Below are 20702 nucleotides of genomic sequence, written 5' to 3' on the forward strand. Positions count from 1 at the left end.
TTTTGGGGGGTTAAAATTAAACCCCATCCCCTTCAAAACTTTGGCATGAAAGGTCCTGTTAAGAAAAAAATTTGCAAACAGTTGAAACATGTGTAAAGGATACGATATTGTTATTTTTTTTGGGGGGGGGGTTAAGGAGGGTTAATATATGCATTTATGATTCTGTCAGCAATCTTCATAACTTTTTATTTTGTTACAATTGTGATAAATTTGCTTATTGTTAATTACATAAATGTTTGAATCCATAAGTTGCAAAGCTTGGATAACAATTTTGATATGGTTTCAGACATACAACTTGATGTACATGTATAATAGCAATGGTAGGTAGTAATATAATCATGATTTTGTCAAACATTAATAAATGAGCCCCTATAAATAATATACAGCATTATATTCCGCATACTAAGAATCTTGCTATTCGATTGGTCAGAAGTCCGTCACGTGATAAAGGGTAGTTTCCCATCAATCGCAGTGATGGAATTTTTGTGTTTCGCGGATCTTTTCAGCCTATAGGGTCATCACATGTTATGAATTGCTCGGCAAGCTGGATATACTCGCTATCTTTCCTCAGCTTTGCTTTGGAAAGATAGCTACATCCAGCTTGCCTCGTAAGTGATAGTTTGCCAATCACCTCTACCAATGGTGATTACTTGCTTATTGGTCTACAGGTGCATGTATGTAATCAATGGTTTTTTTTTGGTTTGTTTATTTTTGTTAGGCCTTCATTTGATGAGTTGGAGCAGAGACTGACATCCTATTCTCTTCACTTTGAGAGACTTTCACCCCGTGCCAAAGATCAAGAAAGTTATCATATTTCACCTCCTGGTATAGAGTCGGCATCAAACACCTGAACAAGAAGCCAGACATAAGAAGTGAATGGTTACCAGTCTGTGATCAAGGACAATAATGTCACTGTATGTGGAGGAAGACATTTTGAACAAGTTCCAGAAGTTCTCTTTTATCCAGCCTTTACTTGCTGCTGCCTCAAACATTTGGTCATTATCTTACATTTTTTCCATTATCTGGAAAACAGTTGGTTAAAATTTCTGTTATTTATTTTGCTTGTTTCAAGTGTCAGATGATGAATTGAACAGTATGCATAGATAGTATAATCACTGCATTATGCATGATATCATTGTCATCGGTAGAAAGCTGATCAATAACAATAGATATCACTGGAAGATTTCTGCATCTTCAATCCAATTCTGAGAGCAAGGCAAAATAGGTAAGATTGACTTAAACTTTGAAATGACTATTCTAAATTATGGAAATAGAATATGTGATAGAACCTCAAATGAATACAGCTCTTTGAGAAATAATAAGTATTTGTTAAGACTATTTTGCTGCTCCCAGTTATATATAAATATTTCTTTCTTTTTTTTTACACTTTATGGTATTATAACAAGGTAATTTGTAAAATAACTCTCTATAAGGAGGGTGCAACGTTTCCAGTATAATGGTGCAATATTTTTGTCCATTGAGCAGGGTTATTAAAATGAGATGCGAATTCGGGATATTTATTTTTATACCATTCTTGTAGAAAATATCTTGAAATTTGTATGGAATATGTTGTCATAAGCTTTTTTTTACAAAGCACTAGCATGGTTTAAGATTAATTAATCATCTTGAACACAGAAGTACTACTTCCAACTAGATTTGGAAACATTAGAATCATAAATTTTGATACATTATATTTATGTGTATATTTCCATCCACTTAATAAAGGGGATACAAAAGTTGCCAAATGTGGTGGGTTTTTTTAGCTTAGCCCAGCTCCAGTAATATTCAGGAATCTCTGCAGGTATTCAGTAAAACGAGTGCACAATGTAGGATAACCACTTCTGACCTTGCTCTTGAAAAAAAAAGTTGAATAGTCATGATCGTCCACGATCACATGTATGCTGATAAAGCCGTGAGTTTTGGTAAGTCCTATATGAATATGTATGCCCTAAAACAGTTTAATATGAAGGATATGAAATAAGTGTGTTTCAGTGGATAAATTTTGCAACTTTACATGAAATTTTATTTAGATCACTATATGCAAGAGAAGTACTTGCTCAAAGAGTTAAAAGAAAAAAGAAATCATTATTGAGAGAAGGTGCTAGATGCCTAATAAATCTAAATGTAATTTCACAAAGTATAACAGTTGAAGAATGGCCACTACACTCATAAAACAAATTTTCATCTTTTCACAATCAAATTAGTTTTTACCTTGTTTCTGCACGCTTCATCAGACTAGTGCTGACTTGCCATAGAGGGGGTAGTATCAGCTGGGAAGTAGTCCGTGAGAATGGGAATGTACGCAGGAGATAACTTTTATTGTTCAGCGTCTCTGTTCCATGGAATGTCCCATTCTCTTGGACTGCCGCGCAGCGGATACTACCCCATCTACGACGAGTCAGTGCTAGACTCCAGAAGCCTGCAGAAATAGGAAAAGTAAGAGATTTTGAAGTCAACTTTAAAAGGTTTTGTGTCACAATTGGCTATCCATATATTCAAACTGAAGAATAAGTACATGGTACAAGAGTTTTTAATACATAGCATTTACTTATAGTTTATATGACCACACTACTTGCCAAATGAATATAATAATTGTAAAGTGATACAGAAATTTACTATAAACTACTGATGGGGCCAAAATTTGCCAAATTTTTACAAACATATGTTTGTCTTTTTAAGATTTTCCATGTTTCCTACAAACAGTGTGTGTGTGTTTTTCATGCATCACTATAACAGCTGAATTTTTTTCTATAGAATTTCATTTTATTTATTGTGCAATGTCAAAAATGAGATTTATGGTTTATGCTTCTGATAGAATTTTTAATTGCAGTCTTTCAATGAAAATCTTAATAGATATCTTTATTTAGGTTATACACTTTAACTTTATTGGTTTAATGTTCAAGTTATCTAAATGCTTTCATAGAATGAATATATTTAAACTGTCTTGTTAAGTAAAGTGATTTGTGAGAGTATATTTAGCTGCTGCTTTGCACAAAAATAAGTTAGAGAAAAATCAAAAGCTAGTATGTTTATTTCACGTGCCAATTTATCTGTTATCAGGAATACATTCCTTATGTGCAATTGTCAATTATGTTTCATTTTGATTTCTTTTCCCTTGAAAATGAATTTTCAGAGCATAATCAACTCATAAGCATTTTTTTTGGTCAAAATACTCCATGTTGTTATTATTTTGTTGCAGCCAGTTTTGCATGTGAATTTGTGTTTTTAAGGATGTTTCGAAACTGAAATTGCAATTATTTGTTCAACAGTAACCGTTGTTTTGCCAGTTTTCTGATCATTCACCGGATAGAGGATATGTGGAACTGTCATGCTGTAATATTTCTGGACCATTTGCAGCCTGTACCAAAAATATTGATACAGTATGTCCATTATTCATGTCATTCTAAATCTATCCTATATCTCAGTAGCAAATTCTGTCTGTTCAGCCTACTTTATAGCATGTTATGGTATGCTTTATTGAAGGGAAAGACCTATTATGATACTGAGAAAGAATAGTGGAAAATAAATCTCATTTATCTACAATACATAGGAATGTTGGGATGGCGACTTTATGTATGCTTGCTTCATCTGGGTGGTGTTTCACAAAGTTTGACTTCAACGCATGATTGGGAGCCGATGCCCACATGTTATTTAATACGTAATCTCATGGATGGATACATCATACACGTCCCTTGTGCTTCTGGTCAATATAGTGACACATTATCATGCGACTAGGAATTTAAGTGCAGTTTTTAGTCATACCTGTTAATTCATATCTGCATGAAACATTCCCAGATTATGTAAAATCTCTTTCAGGCACAATCTTCTTTATATCTACAGTGTAACGGTAATTAACTTTTGGAAAAAGGATTGCCGAGTAGAATATCTCAATTTTCTTGCTTGACTTTCTCAGGCCTTCATATTATAATATTGTTGCATTATGTATGGCCACGGCTATTTTAGCTCTTTTTGTTTGCAACTTGTCATTACTCTGCTGGTGTTTTAGTGCCGTCCTGGGACAAGGAGCATAGAATCAAATAATGCATCTGGCCCATCTACTTATTGGCCAATGACTTCCTGTCAGAAAATTGAGAAATATTGCAGGGTACAGTAATCTCATATTTATAACCTCACTTGGTAGATTGAAATATTTAATATCGGTATATAAAATTTGTAAGAAATTTAGTTAATTGTCAAAGTCTCTGACACTGATTTTCTGTTTTATCAGCATACCAGTCTGCAGAAAGTAGCATCAGTGTGACACTCGTGGACTGACCTACTGACAGACGCTTGTGCTTTGTTGAAACAAGTAAAAAAAGTCCTAATAAACCTTTAACCCTATCTAAACTGGGCTATTTCGGACCAGAATATACTGGGGGGGGGGTCAAATTGACCCCCCCTCAGCCGCTGATTGCGCTATTGCCGCGAAAATTTGCACGCATGTAAAGCCGGATGTAAACTACAAGACTGTATGGTAAAATTTTCAAAAAATTAATTGTTTATATTTTTTGCAAATGAGCGTATGAAATTTGCCCTAAATTTGATTTTTTTTTTGGGTGTATATTTTTGCCTTTAACTCAATTTATATAGATAGTGGAATGCTAATTTTTGGTGGGTTTATCAATTATTACATTTCTAACAAATACCTACCAAAAAATTGCAAAAATATAATTAATTTCTCATGTATTTTAATGTTTTTTAATTTCTTATGTATTTCTTTGTTTTGCGATGAACTTTGTCGGGGACACTTTTGCGATCATAAATAGCATAAAATGAATCCATTTAAACCAACAAAAGTAAAAATAACCATACATTTATGATTTTTTGTTCAAAAACACAATTTGCATTGACTTTGTACACGGAATCACGTTTTTGAGCAATTTCGGGTCTGACATGCACTTACAAAATGTTGCGCAATTTCAGAACCGCTAAACTGGGCGTCGCAAATTTGGTCTAAAAAATGCGCAAGACTTGAAAGTAAAAAGTCAGCGAGCGACGCTGTCAAAATATTTTGCGCGGCGGTGCAGTGACGAAATTTGTCAAATTGAACCCCCCCCCCCCAGTTTAGTAAGGGTTAAGGTCTGCCTGTTGAAATTTGTATTAATGTGTCATCAGTGTGGTCTTTTTCTGTACAGTTGAGCTACGAGGATCAAATGAAATGCCCCTTATACTGTTGAAATTCCAGATGTTGTCTTTCTTTTAAAGCACTTTGTTGTGTGGAATTATGTACCATGCACAATTTCAATAAATTCAATTCTCTTATGAAATGAATTATCATCCAGTATACTTGTGTAGGTTTTTTACTATTTTATTTTACATAAAATGATAAGTGAATGAAAGCGATTAAAAGGATGTTTGAATGCTGATATAAGAGGACTTCTGATAATTGGAACCCATAATATTACAGTACCTCCTGTATACATATCTAATTATATGGGCATTTTCACAATAATAGTGGCCCTTCATGAATGGGTATTTGTGCAAGTAACCCACCCTATTGGCACAAAAAAAAACAATGGTTCAGCTTAAAAAATCATCCCCACTTCATTTCTTGAAATAAACCGACAGCAAGAAAGACGATGAATGCCAGTATATGAAAAGGCCCTGGATCAACACAACCAGTGCTGTCACAGCTTACTAGCATGGCTAAATGCATGGAAATACAGCCTGCACAAAGGAAATCATGCTGCAGGGTTTTGGCATTAGACACGTAAAATTCGGCTATGACATTGTCAGTATCAATCCATTTTCATAAAGTGGGTCGCCCAAATTCTTCAATGCATTCATCCCAGTGTCTGCCTGAGAGTCAACATGGATTAAAATGATTATATCAGGGCCATGAATGAGTTTGATTTCATATGTCAGTGGGCCTTATAATTTGTCACCTCTCTTCTCTTGGGTGTCGGTTTCTGTGCCATTGCTGTGTACAAAGTCAATGGGACTAGAAAGATGCCACCAGCACTGACGAAATGAACGGAAGTGAATGGACTGGTGACTTATTTCACGATAATGCCCGTCAACGATTTAAAAATAATCCGAGCACTATAACATCCTGCCAATATCCCCCCCCCCCCTCTTTCATGTATCGTACTTGAGTTTTAATCTCTTCATATTTTCCCTGAAGAACCAAGGGACTCTGGTTGATATAAAGTAGTTATGTTTATCAAAGATCTCCGGTATGACAAGCTGTCTGGCATGAAGGTGCATTGGTACCGTCCTAGCTTTAGGCTGGCTGATTCCTAATGATTGTAGTATACCCGGGGTCAGTTTCTAAGTAGAAAGAAAAAAAAAAGAGGAGGGATAATAAATCAAAGCAATAGAAATAGTTGACATTATGCTGAAGGCACACGTGTTTTTAACTTGGGCTAAACAAAATGAAAATATTGTGACATTGATTTGAAATTTCAATGAAGGGAGGATGAGGGGTCCATAATACAATCCCCTCTCATGACATTGTAAAAAGAGATTATCATCGATATCAATAGGTGGATAGAGCTAGAACACGCTCTGTTGAGGCAAAGAGAGTACTCCAAAAAGGTCAAAAGATTAAGCGTACACAAAGTTCAACACTTCTTCTATTACGTGTGCGTGATGTTTCTGATGCATTGGTATGGCCCAATTTGCTTCAAGGCCGTGCGTGCAGCAGTACACAACGAGCTACACCTAGATTACCGATATCGATGGATATTTCAGACCAGAAATCTACTTTGGAAATGTTATAAAACCTAGACATCCACATCACCCCAATTCATCTCACCAGTGTCCAAGGGAAATGGTCAGAAAAATGTAATCTCTAACATATATTTTGTACCCCCCCCCATCTCCACGTCTGTTTCACTGAGCTGATAAAAATGTGGTTTGTGAACACTCCTTGATATTGTTTACAATATATTGCCATCTTTATTAAAGCTATCGATGATCACATACCGAAATATGCGATATTGTTATGTTTGATACTGAAGTTTTCTGTGACTTAGCTGCTTGAAATGTTATTTTAGTTTGATCATTTTTAAAGCCTTTTCTGAATAACTGTTCAAGAGTTTACCTGGGAGGCCAATCTGTTATGATGTGAATACCTCAAGGTGTGCAACAAGGTTCTTATCGGGGGCCGCTTTTGTTCATTACTTTGTGACTATCATGATGTATCTAGCTAAACACATATTAGAGGATGGGCTTACCTGAGGAGCTAATCTATCATGATGAGAATACTTGTGATCACCAAGGATAGGGCAACCTAACCCTTGAGCTAGGTGAACTCTTATCTGATGCTTTACACCTGTGAAAAGAAAATCACAACAATAAAAGTTTGTTAAAATTCTTTAAAAAAAGTTAGAGAACAAATTAGGAAAATATATTGAATCAGTAAGATTTGCATAGCAGTACTATACAAGTCATGCTGTTAGAGTGATTTTAAAGTAATGCATTAACTTTGATGAAAAAAATTATTCTGATTAAATGACAGGTATCGATCTCTCCCTAATGTATAATAAACATTACCTGAACTTTTTAGATGAAATTTTATTATTTAAAAGGCAGCAAATATTAAAGGTTTGCTAATACACTGTGCCCAAGAACACCCAGTTGGCAGACTGCGCGGCTGGCCCAGTGCAGCAGCATAGGATATACAGAGACTACACTCGTCTGAAAAATTCTTAAAGGTACAGTGCTACTGTTGTTAGATATCTTAATGAATAACTGACTGCTTGGCTAAGTTGAGTTACAAAACTTGGGCCATTCCTGTATGACCTTAATTAATTGAAATCATGATTGAATTAGCAGATAAATCAAATACATTATGATTCTCAACCCAAGGCAAAGTTACAAACTGCCCTTTAGTGCTGGGTTGAAATGATAAATTCATGAAGTGATTCGTAGACAAAATAATCATGAAATCTGCTGCAAAATTGAAAAATTCGACTATTTAGTAAATATCATGTCTCACAAATATGAGCACTTTATAAGATCTAAATATTAACTATTATAATTTTTAGTAGTAGTAGTAGTGCTATCATTCTTATAATCATCATTTCATACCACTCACCTGTCTCAGGTTCCAACTGAACCAGGGCACAGTTGCCTCGTTCATTCAACACCTTGTATCTAGTTAAAGCTTCCTGACTATCTCTGTTTCTTCTCCCTGATCTAACCCCAACACTGTCAGGGTAAAGATCAGCCATGTCTGGTCTGATCACCATCCTGTGCTTGCCGTCAATCTCTTTCTCCATCATTGGCATGTCAAGGATGCCTTCCTTGGGGCTAGGTATTCCGACTGTGATAACCTATGAAATCAAATACAGAGAAAGAGAGTGCATTTTGGTGTAAATATGTTTATTATTATTCAGGCCCCCATGGAAGACCAATACTTATTAGTGAAGGGGCTAACCTGACAAAAGATCAGAAATAAATATATCAACAAATGGATGGATGGATGGACGGACAGAGAGAGAGACACACACAGACAGACAGACAGATAGATAGATAGATAGACAGATAGATAAATAAATAAACAAATTAATAAATAAACAAAAGAGGGATAGAGATGGAAAGAGAGGAGAGCAAGAGATGGAACACGAGAAAGAAGAGAGACACAAGAGAGATTTTTCTTCTAGTAAAGTTACTGCAAATAGAGTAATTGCAACTGTTATTTGTCTGGATAGGATTTCATCAATTTTTATTGCCTGACAAGCTGTAAGACCTCACAACTTTCATTGATCTGGGAAGACTGGGGGTCTCACTGTTCTTATGGTAATTTTCGGCTAAAACAGACTTTGAAAGACACAAGCAAGACATATGAAAAATGCTTTCATAGATGCTTTTGAAGAAATATAGTTTAACCACTTTGCAAAGATCTTCTTAAACATCCCATTCTTAATGTGTCCACTCACCAAATATTGTTTGATAATCTGTCGTTTTCTGAACATCTCATGGAGTACCCTTGCGGTTCTTTCAGTCCTTGCTAGCAGAATCACACCAGTAGTCTCCTTATCCAGCCTGTGTATCAGATGAAGCTCTTCAGAAGTCCCTTTTTTGTTGAGTAAATTAGACAGCTTGGGTAGAAGACTATCAATGCTGTGTTTCATCCCAGGCCCTCCTGTACCATGATCATTACAAAGAAAATAAAAATAACTACCAAAGCAAAGCAACACTAACATCGGAGACAGACAGTCTACCCACTCAAATTGAACTCCTCTCGAAAGGGGAAAATATATTGACTTATAAATAATTGATGTAAAGTAACAATTTTATACCCGACCTATGAACCGTGCATTTTGGGTACATCAATGCATATCTGGTACGTGAAGACAAAGATGCCATGATCTGCCCATTCTGTCAAAGAGAAGACTATGGCAAGGATTTCAATGCACGGACTCACGAAGCATGTACAAATGCATCATACTGGCTACACTTGTGATGTCATAATAAAAAAAAGATCTAGGGAATTTAGAGAGATTTTAACAGATTTCCCACTACAATTCATACTGTCTGTCCATTTTATGAGACAAATAATGCACAGATTTGACTTTGTGATGTCAGTGGTAATGCAGGTAACTGAGGTATTCACAATATTACGTAAAAGAATTTGGCGAGTATCTTGAGCTTGTTGCACATGGTGAAAACCCTCAAGTGCTATACAGTGCGTCCCAGAAAAAACGAAACCAAGATTAAGCGATGATTTATCATAACTTAATCACAAATACAATAGACAAATGACCTACCAATGTAAAGCTTAGAATCTCCTCTTTCATCTGATATTACTTAGATTATTCCCCATTCACGCATGAGTGAGCAAAAACAATTTGAAGAAAGGATACCAAAACCTCATTTGGCGGGGGGGTATCTGAATTTCAAAAAGAAAATCACATGCCTAAAAAGTTCAATATCTGCTCTTTCATTTGATACCTTAATCACAAAAAATAGTCAAGAAGTAAAAAAGTTATGTTCCCTCGAAACAATGCTTGTATTTCCGTAATTTCATTAAATAAACAAGTTTTCAACGGTTTCCCACAGAAGCTATCGCATGGTTAACAAAAGACTTAATGCATGGCTGATCGTCAACAAAACGGAGTGTCAAGTGAGTTTCAACGCTAGCCTGCAGAACCTCTTAATTTTATGAAATTATTGAAATTCAAGCCTTATTTCAAAAAACCAGAACTTTGTTATTTCTTGACCATTTTCTGTAATTGAGGTACCAAATTAAAGAACAAATATTGAACTTTTTAAAACTGTGGTTTTCTTTTTGAAACCCAGATATAGCCCGCCAAATGACTTTTTGGTTTCCCCTCTTCAAATTGTTTTTGCTCACTCATGCGTGAATGGGGAATAATCTAAGTAATTTCAGATGAAAGAGGAGATTCTAAGCTTTACAATGGTAGGTCATTTGTCTATTGTATTTGTGATTAAGTTATGATAAATCATCGCTTAATCTCGGTTTCGTGTTTTCTGGGACGCACTGTACATCCCCCAAAATACACTCACAATTACTGTGCATTATTTTGACCATACAATGGGACACAATATTGTGCAGCAAGATTTGTACAAAAGTCTATGGAGAATTTGTCAGATTTCGGGGCTTTGTGCGATATGCTTTAATATTGCACAGGCAAATCTTGCACACCAAAAATCCAACAATAACGAGATATGAAGATTATATGTGATTTCTAGCAGTCGCATATTCTCTTACCATGTACAGGTAGCCCATAAGGTTTGTCCAATGCAATGATATCATCTGAAATGGAAAATAAAACAAATACAAAACAAACATAAACAAATACTGAAAAGAGAAAATTTAATTGCATTGCCTTGCTTTGGGCAGTGGTCACTGGAATCTTGACCCTACCCAGTCTGAGGATCGCCAAGCATTCTGCTCAACTGGACGTCAAATCTTCAATGTACAAAAATTCAAGGTTGGATGAATATCATATCAAATGTTTACGCAGGAGTGAAACTACATCATAATATTCTGTGAGGAATGGTTACCGGTAATCTTTACTGAGAGGTTTTCTGAATACAGAGGATCTTGAACAAATAACACTCTAATACAAGTGTAATATATCGTGACTGTTTATATACCAGTATGTATTTTGATGTTTGTATTCATTTACTCAATTTGTAGAAATAAAATTTGAATTGAATTGAATTCAAAACCCTATAATTTATTTTAATTGTAATTTTCAAATGAGGAAAAAAGAATCCTACAACTGAATTGTCTTTAATATCCTTTTCCATTCTGAAAAAAAAAATTAATGGATACCCTAACAAATTAATCAATGACGAAATTCAAACTTAATTCATCTCTCTCTTGCTCTTCCTTAAATGATTCATACATGTATCTTACCCCCCTCTCTCTCTCTCACCCTCTCTCTGTTGCTCCATCTGTCTGTGTCTCTCGCTCTCTGTCTCTTTCTCTGTGTCTCTCTCTTTCTGTCTCCGTTTTCTTCTGTCTCTCTCTGTCTCACCCTTCTCTCTCTCCCCCCCCCCCTCTCTCACTATCTTCCTCATTCTGTCTCTATCTCTGTCTTCATGTCTGTCTCTGCCTTTATCTCACTCTCCATGTCTTACCTTTTTCAAAGATGACTCTATCTCTCAATATCTCTGCAACCACATTGACACTCAGTCTGCTGAGGTCACGCGTCTGGTATCTCAAGTCACGTCTCTCTGCAAATATGAAAATCATTATGTTATTAACACATCAAATTCTAAATCACATGTGTATTCAATTCTCATAACAGCACCAAAAAATACCTGTTTGCCAAAACACAAGAAACAATTGGGTCAGTTAGTATGTCAAAAAATTTTCTTCCACAGGCAAGATGTACATAAATTGAAGATCAAGGGCCATCAAGGCTGTGCCCTTTATATTAATTAACCTTTTGTAAAAAAGTACTACCTGTATATACTCATCTTTTTATTATTGAATAAACAAATGAAAGTCAACAGATTTCACTGGGGTTACTGCAAACAAAAGTTGTTGCTTTGCCTACATGTAGACGCAGTAAGCACTATACAGGTGACAGTACAAACAGTCACAATTAAGACTATCAGAACTTTGGAAAATCAAAATATTCTAACTGGCAATTTTCCAAACCAGCAGACGTTAAACTGTTGAGTTTCATTGGTTTCAGTTGCATGTTTTCATGTGAAGTCGCTATGTTCCCCTACACAATGGAGGGGAATTAGTAACACAGACCTCCATGTTTGCTATCCCCCCCCCCATCATGAAAAAGAACCGCTTCCCCTGGGTATGAGCATGCATTAATACAAAGCCGGGATTATACATGATCTTACTATTCTTCAGAATGTCTTCCTTCTCTTTCACTGGTTTCTGTGCCTTTATGCTTGCCTTAAGCTGTTTCCTTATCCTAGCAGCAACGACACTAGATTGACTCAGATCTGCATCGGGGGATAGAGCCAACTTTTCCAATTTACGTCTCAACGTTCTCTTTTCTTTAGCATCACCATCAACAAAAACATCTCTCTGGCCAGAAGCAACACTGTCTGCTTGGTTTGAAGGCTCTTGAGGTGGTTTTACAGTCGTTCCATAAAGGCGTCTTTTTGCAGGTGACAATATGATGACTTCCTGAAAGCTGTTACATGTAGCACGAGTCAAGGAGAACACCCTGCCGAAAACATCTAACATTCTACTGAAGTTCATTCTGGATTGAGCCTTTGCAGCCTGATGCTAAAGAGAAGTTATGAAAGTTCTGCAATAAAGAAAACAGATCCAGGGTGAACATTCATACTAAACAATTTTAAACTACATCGCGATTGCAAGTATGCGTGGCCACAGCCGCGGTGATACTTGCGATTGTTAAAGTGATGTTTCAAATCAGCAATGAATATCTAAAGGTCAAGTCCACCCTACAAAAGATAGATAGAGAAAAATCAGACTAGCATAACGCTGAAAATTTCATCAAAATCGGATGTAAAATAAGAAAGTTATGACATTTTAAAGTTTCGCTTATTTTTCATAAAACAGTGATATGCACAATTCAGTGACATGAGACAGTCGATGTCCTTCACTCACTTATTTCTTTTTGTTTTTTATTGTTTTAATTATACAATATTTCATTTTCTACATATTTGACAATAAGGACCAACTTGACTGAACAGTATTAAACAATGCTAGTTCCACAAATTCAGGGAGGAATTAATCATTGTTTCACTTGACAATGAGGAGAAAATTTGAATATTTCATATTTCATATAATAAAATACAAAAGAAATAGTAAGTGGATGACATCATCAGTCTCCTCATTTGCATACTGACCAGGATGTGCATATAACTGTTAAGTGAAATTAAGCAAAATTTTAAAATGTCATAACTTTCTTATTTTACATCCGATTTTAATGAAATTTTCAGTGTTATGCTTGTTGCGTTTTTCTCTTTTTATTCGAATAAACTTTTTGGGGGTAGACTCGTCCTTTAACAGGAAAAAATAGGTACTGGTTTTTAACCAATTTTGAAACTGACAAAATCCAGGGGCCCCGTTTCTGGAAACTAACAAGAAGTTAGTCATATCTACAACCATGCAGTTAGCTCCAATCTTACCAAAACTGTTTCAAGAAAGGCTTCCTAACTATATTTCTTGATATTGATACTGTCTGCAGAAAGGCTAGATGAGACGCCGCCTTAGCCACAAAACTGCCTGATTTTCAAAAAGCAAAACCATTTTAAAATTGCATAGCAGATGCAAAATATGCATCATAGGTAGGTAGGACAACGAAAAAACGAAATGGCATTTCTACTAAAAAGCATTACCTTAATATATTCTTTATTAGCATTATTGTCAAAAACACTGCTCAAAACTTACCATAAAATTTCCTAAATAGTGAAAAAAGGGCTTAAATGCTCCATAAAATGTGTCTGGAAATGCATACAGCATTTTGGCCCATCCCCATAGACTATACTGTGTGGGCTAGTGGCTGAAAATTGGCATTTTAAGTCTTTATGCTGACCTAGACTGTTTGAGCCTCTGTGAGCTGCCATGGAAACATGTCACATTGATAGATAATCAACTTGGCTACCAGAAAATGTGAAGATGTTGCTACATTTCACTACATTGTGCACTCAAAGTATAGAATGAAAATTTGAGGCAAATTCACCCATTGACTTTTTTTACACATGTCTACAGCACAAATCTGGTGCCATTGCCCACCCTATCAAACGTACTGAAACCATGAAGACGAGAGCATTAAGTTGCTTTCAAAATGCAATTATAATTCATTTCATGACTCAAAATCACATGCAGCTAGACGTTGAGATAGGTACCTCTGGGATATTCCTTTTTTTTCTATAGAAGTAAATCATGGAGGTATTTCTTAGTAATATAAATAATAATCACGTATTAAAATTTTAGTATTTGTTAAATAATAATTTTTATCTAAAAATTGTTCTTCAAAACGGCATTTTGTAACATTGCTACGTCATAACGAAGCGGTTCAAGGGTGAGACCTATTGCATTTGCTTTGTTGACAAACGGATCATGGGATCTACACGAGATCGGTCTGGTAAGAAACCTTCAATTTTCCGCTTTTTCATTAACCAATTTTGGAAACCTGGATTCACAGGCTGGAAAAGTGTAAAAATAAATAAAATAAAATAAATTATTTTTCTCCATCCCAATCTCCCCGCTTTCTGAAGTTTCGATTTTTCTCTTCCCCTATCTCTTGCAATCTCTCTCCCTTCCTCTCTCTTTATTAGCACACTCTCTCTGCTTTATGAATCATGAATGAATTGACTCGCATAATGTTCTCGCACCCCCCCCCCATCTAAATCTCTGTTCCTTACTGAACATGTCAGCCAATTTCTCCCTCTCTGTTGCTCTGTCTCTCTCCCCTCTCTCCATTGATTAGGCCTACTTGAACTTTTAGAAATGCATTGATGCCTATACCTTTGGAAATAAAGAATTAATGTTGAATTTATATGTTGATCAGGATTCATGAAATCCGAGCTTCAAGCTAGTAATTTCAGTTAGAGTGATTTATGATTTAGTTATACTTTCCCCGAACCCCTACGTCACATTTCAAAGTCGAATATTCCTTGTAGACACATATAAATCATTTTGTGGGGGCTTACCGAGGTCACTTAATAGTTAATGTTTTACAAATTATACTGTATGATGAGTACAAGCGAATGATTGTCTGAATGGTGCTGTATACAGAAATATGTCTACACTCTAAAAATAGTTGGGCAAAAATTTCCAACTTTTAACCAACCTATTGGTTAAAATCTGTCCAAATTGGGTAATAAATTTGTTCAGTTGGATATAATAATTGCCCAGAATATATATTTTTTATTACCGAACACAGTGGACAGTATGTTGCCCAACATTTTAAGTGTGTATGGTGAGAGAGGAAAGACAAAACATGAGCTAGACAGGAGAGACAAAATCGCTAGGGCGTTATCTCAGAACCTATCAGTTAATGAAACTTGATAATCTGTCTTATTTTGTCTAATAGATGCCTGTAATTTGTTGGACCAAAATAAGAATAAAAAACAATCAGAATTTAATCATTTATTTTTATTTAAAAAAATATCTTTATACAGGATAACAAGCTCAAAATGACTGTTTTTCAGCATGGTCCTGTTAACATGAAATAACAATATATACATACTTTGTATAAATTATTGCAAAAACATCCATTGCACAAAGTGAATGCTTAAGATATTGCATACAAACATTTCAGAGCTATTTGCCAGATAGAATTCATGAAGATATAATATCCTAAAAAATGGCAAGGCTTGCAATCATCATCTGACCATATCGATATTAAAAATGATGAAAAGTGTAAAGTTACTTTTTGTCAAAGACCGAGTGAGGAATTAAAAGTTTTCTGAATAGTTACCCCCAAATGATAATGAACTTGCGACTTTTTATGATTAAAGATATATTGGACATTATTATATTGCGTAATATGAAACAGGTCTATCATAATAGACCCACTGTAAAGCCGATATGATTTTTTTTTTTTTTTTTTGGGGGGGGGGTGTTTTTTAAAGTTGATTTTGTTTTAGTTTTATTAAAGTAGGCTTACTACATGTAGGTGTATCCTTTAGAAAGGGCAGGCTATATCTGTCCCTGTTCTTAAACTTTGGTGATTTTGGTATAGCTCTTGGATATAACCAACCACTTTATCAGTAGAACAACAATCAGTGGCAGCACCAAGTCAAGATCGTTGCCCCTCCCCCATAAAATTATGAAAACTGAAGAAAGAAATGAAGTAAATGCTACAATAAACATCCTACTCAAGCTATAAAGTGCTCCAAAGCAACATTTTTTACCCTTCATCATGCCACTGTTAGCTCCCAACAAATCTTTATATGTAAATTCAAAGTGGCTGTCGATTGAGATGAATGAATGCGCTCAATAGGATAACATGGGACTTTAAAATCCAGTTTTCAAGTCGATTTGCACAAATTCTTCTTGAGATTCGAGTTTTCATTATTTGTTTAAGCAAGATATACGCATCCTGCATGCATGTTCATAATATTAAAAACAAATTGCTGAATGTCAAACTTTTTCAGCTACGCGCTCGCATCCATTGTATAGTGAAATACCCATCCTGTTCATCATTTTACAAAAAAGTGCTTAAATAGCGTCAAGTAATCACATCAGGATGGTTTTTTAGCTACACTTTGCACTCGCATTATATATTGGAGAGGTACATGTATCATCTTTACAGTTCTTAACAAGTCCATTTCCCAGTCAGTAGCGCCTATAATACTGAAATGTTAGCTCGTGCTTCGCGCTCGCGATTATGTGAAATAGGCAAAAAAGGAATATCATGTCCGCATTTGCCCCCCCCCCCCCCTATTTGAAAATCCTGGTGCCTCCACTTGGAACAATAATTTCTTCAATTGGTCAGGAGATAGTCAGTAGGGGGCCTACATGTGAAACAACCCCCCCCCCTTCCACATGCCCACAAGAATGAAAATACATCCCTACATTACATTTAGTAACAATTTTATTAGTAGTGCACTATTATTATTATTTTTTTTTTTTTGGGGGGGGGCTATCATCCATATTCTTCTTCTTAATTGTTATTATTAATATTATTAATGTTGTTATCATTATTATTATTATTAGTAGTAGTAGTAACTACTACCTACTAATAATAATAATAAATAACACTACTACTACTACTACTATAGTAGTAGTAGTGTCATTATTATTATTATCATTATTATCATTATTGTTATCATCAAGTCCTGTTTATGCAGGATATATAGCCTGCAGACTGTTCACTCAGAGGGCCCTGTTACATGTCCACAAATACAAAAAGCGAAGGACAACAACAAAATAGAACGATACAACAAAAGAAAATAGGCCTAGAAAAACATATTGTAAGTTTTCAAACAGACAAAATAAAAATCACGAAGACAACTTATAATTTTCAATAAAAAGAAAAAATCTCATGGTAGCACTTGGAGCTAGGGTTGACAAATTATTAAACTACATCTTGTAAAAGCAAAATGAACGAAAAGAGCTTCATACCTGGAAGATTACACGACTTAAACTGCATGCAAGTATAGCGTATAATATTATGTGAATTGTTTAGGTTTAGATTTGCACAAGAACCTTTTTATCAAATATAAAAAAAATCGAACAACGTGATTGTGTAAACCAATATAGCAATGGAAAATGAGAATCAGAGTGCATAAGAAAGTTGCCTGTGTTTTTCTCGACAGTTGAGGAAAACTTCAGCTGTGCGAATATTTAGCTGTTATCAATTTAGTAAAGAGTAGATCGACAAATTTGAGCGGGGGGGGGGGCGAGGGTGGGTGGATGCCGGAGGGAACAGGCAAGGTGGGATAGAAGGGGTGAGATTGCAAGAGGGAGATTGAGAGAAACAGATAAGAATGCAAGAGGGGGGTGAAACTAGAGGGAGGAGGGGGGTGAAACTAAGTTAGACACTTAGAGGGAGGAGGGGGTGGCAAGGACATTATGGCTTATGCGAGTCCATTCAGTCATGTTTCATAAAGAAACAGATAGAGAGGGATATACAGATATAGCCTAATTAATGCAAGGGGGAGATCGAGCAAAAAAAAAAGAACTTGGCTAGAGAAATAAGGAACAGAAATTTAGATGGAGGGGGTGGCGAGGACATTCAGTGCGAGAGAGAGGAAGGGAGAGAGACTGTAAGAGAGAGAGGGGAAGAGAGAAATTGAAACTTCAGAAAGCGGGGAGATTGGCATGATTGGGATGGAGACCATTCATTTATTTACAACTTTTTAATACAAGACTCAAGAGAGTGCTCTTCCATTCGTTCATGTACAAATTGATGTCTGATGAAGCTATAGAACTATCGCAAAGTCCATGCGCCTGCGCACTTCAGATCTTTAGCTCAACTTATGAATAATTAATGTATGGCAGTGAGTCCAAACTTCGCGCGTGTCCATACTTCGCGGACGGTCATTATCTCAAAAACTAGCCGATATCCTTAAAATCTGACATCATCAACGTGAAAAGCGACCTAAAATTACCCTTTGGTGTAAGTTTCTTTAGGATGAGTTCAGTAATCATGAAAATATTGACAAAAGATCGGCAAATTTGTCACCGTTGGCGCCCGTTTTGAAGAAATCTGATATTCTCAACAAGCATCACGATATCACCATTTTGCAAGCAGAAATCATCAAAAATGTGAGTTAAATGTGGTACTAACTGATTCTATAGCATTTTGCTGTCAATCTGGTATAAATATTTCACTTTTTGAGCTTGAGTTTTTGTTTAAATCTCCACAAAAACTTTGGTCCGCGAAGTTAGGTCACACTTTTCAGAACGGTTTTCCAGCACAGCGCGCATTCGCCGATCGGAATAGAATTTTGAGATAGCGATACCGGCGAAACCCCTTGACCTACTTTACATTTTCGTCCATGATTTTAGGATCTTGACGTCAATGTGGTAATATATTTCTTGAATTGGTTTTGTATAAATTATGAATATTTTGTGAACAAATTTAAGCCTGATGAATATTTTTAAAAAGTCCGCGAAGTTTGGACACCCCATCATACCATACTAGTTTAGCGTTTCCATGTACGGAAAAAAATATTCGCGCCTGGCGAGACTCTGCCTCTGGCTCTGGCTCTGCCCCGACGGTACGGCCGACCGTACCGGTCCCACGATCGCATGGCATGCCCGCACGCCGCGATTGCGAGTCGAGTCAAAACAGTTAACTTGTATTAGGCCTAGGTCTAATCACTGATCACTCTCACTCTCAGTCTCACAAACGTACCAGAAAGTTGTGTTCCAATGTATTAACTACCGTATGGGCACTAGTTTTCAACCCGTTTGGAGAGTTTCCTCAAATATATAGAAATATAGAATTTACCTGAATTTCAGACCCGTCTTATTTCCAAGAGCAAATGCTGGTTATTCTTTTTCCGTTATTTTTTTCTTCAACCAGTTGGCTGTGTGCGCGGGCGATCGAATTATACGGCGACGGATTTTGGTACTAGTATTCAACCCGTCGGTACTAGTACTAGTATTCAACCTAGCGATGAAAGATGGCCCTGTCTCTCAATCTGCCCTTGTCCCATCCGACTATGGACTAGACCATTTGAGATGAGACCAAACAGGGAATTAATCAAAGCCAGAGACTTGCATAGATCTAGATCTAATTTAGCAATCTAAACCCTTTTGAGATTTGCTATCAATCCTCACTAGGTTGAATACTAGTACCATTCAGTGCAAAAGGCCATCGCCGCATAATTCGATCCTCCGCGCATACAGTCGACAGATTGACAAAGAAAATATCGACAACAGATTACCCTGGAAATAACAAAGGTATGAAATTAAGATAAATTCCCTATTTCTAAATATTTTGGGGAATATGTCAAAATCTTTGAATTATGCCGGGTTGAATACTAGTACCCATACGGTACCACCTGGAATTACTCTGTTTCTGAGTCGTTCAATTCCATGTAGAATCTAGGCTAGACTAGGCCTTCCGATCCGTAGTCCATGGGCAAGCGCAAGGGGGCTGCCATGATGAAGCTCTATACAGATATTGCCTACCTAGAGTTTGAATATAACATTTCCTCTCCCCGACGGAGTTATATTTTTCCCAAGGGATTATATTTTGCCCGAAGCGCGCAGCGCTGAGGGAAAATATTCTCCCGAGGGAAAATATAGCTTAGGAGGGAAGTTGAAATGTTATTTATTAAAACGATAGACCAGGCAATATCTGTTATATTATATAGTCTATGTGGATTCGCCATCAGAGATTGCATTCATCATCTGGCTCCAACCCGAAATTCTTGCTACAGCTCTGATCCATCTACGTCATAATAGAAAATATTTTGAAAATACATCAAGCGCGTTCTTTATGCAATCGACGCATTAACACTAGCGCGTACATCAAACTACCTGATTACGCAACTTGTAAGCAGCGAGTGACGTCACCTTAGTGAATATAACGCTGCAATTGACAATACAACGCAGTTATATTCCCTGAGGTGACGTCAAAACCTAGAATATACCAAATGCGATCCTCGCAGCTATGGTCACGTGATGGCGTATTGACCTATCACTGATTCGAATCTACATAACCTATGTAATATATTCATATATGACACTTTATAAAATAGCTGTATTATTTCAAGCATCGCGATTGGTCAATACGCGTCACATGACATCCAACTTTTTTTGTGCACTGCACGGTAGTGCAAAAGGTGTGCAACGAAAATTGACATTGCACGCTCGA

At 36.2% G+C, this 20702-nt stretch overlaps 2 protein-coding genes across 7 annotated transcripts in view; one reads left to right on the forward strand and one right to left on the reverse strand.

Annotated features, from left to right (window-relative positions):
- LOC129254450 (LIM domain kinase 1-like) overlaps positions 1 to 5284 on the forward strand; it is a 54002-nt gene extending 48718 nt beyond the window's left edge. For all 3 annotated transcript variants that reach the window (XM_064114933.1, XM_064114925.1, XM_054892916.2), the window contains one exon: positions 719 to 5284. In XM_064114933.1, coding sequence (XP_063971003.1) covers positions 719 to 851 — 133 coding nt within the window. In that variant the 3' untranslated portion in view covers positions 852 to 5284. The remainder of the gene's footprint in view (positions 1 to 718) is intronic.
- On the reverse strand, positions 4870 to 20346 carry LOC129254449 (pseudouridylate synthase RPUSD4, mitochondrial-like). 4 transcript variants are annotated; one of them, XM_064114961.1, is made up of 9 exons: positions 20309 to 20346; positions 19895 to 20014; positions 12286 to 12701; positions 11560 to 11655; positions 10682 to 10726; positions 8886 to 9091; positions 8042 to 8279; positions 7179 to 7276; positions 4870 to 6270 (listed from the first exon to the last, which is right to left on the reverse strand). In XM_064114961.1, exons 3-9 carry the CDS (start codon positions 12650 to 12652, stop codon positions 6079 to 6081), a joined length of 1242 nt encoding a protein of 413 aa, XP_063971031.1. In that variant the 5' UTR covers positions 12653 to 12701; positions 19895 to 20014; positions 20309 to 20346; the 3' UTR covers positions 4870 to 6078. The 4 variants fall into 4 exon arrangements, with proteins under 4 accessions (XP_063971031.1, XP_063971020.1, XP_063971026.1 ...); XM_064114950.1 differs by lacking the exons at positions 19895 to 20014; positions 20309 to 20346 and adding an exon at positions 19329 to 19672; XM_064114956.1 differs by lacking the exons at positions 19895 to 20014; positions 20309 to 20346 and adding an exon at positions 19233 to 19532.
- Between the last annotated feature and the right edge of the window lie 356 nt (positions 20347 to 20702).

Source organism: Lytechinus pictus, chromosome 2 (genome assembly GCF_037042905.1).
Source record: "Lytechinus pictus isolate F3 Inbred chromosome 2, Lp3.0, whole genome shotgun sequence".
In the NCBI taxonomy this organism is placed as follows: domain Eukaryota; kingdom Metazoa; phylum Echinodermata; class Echinoidea; order Temnopleuroida; family Toxopneustidae; genus Lytechinus; species Lytechinus pictus.

Bases quoted from the DNA above. Each gene is read 5' to 3' on its own strand.
- LOC129254449 (XM_064114961.1), bottom strand. From the start codon at position 12,652: ATGAACTTCAGTAGAATGTTAGATGTTTTCGGCAGGGTGTTCTCCTTG. The intron at 9,092-10,681 runs GTAAGAGAATAT...ATCATGGTACAG, and splicing joins TTATGGGCTACCTGTACATG to GAGGGCCTGGGATGAAACAC. The intron at 7,277-8,041 runs GTGAGTGGTATG...TTCTTTTCACAG, and splicing joins TCAGTTGGAACCTGAGACAG to GTGTAAAGCATCAGATAAGA.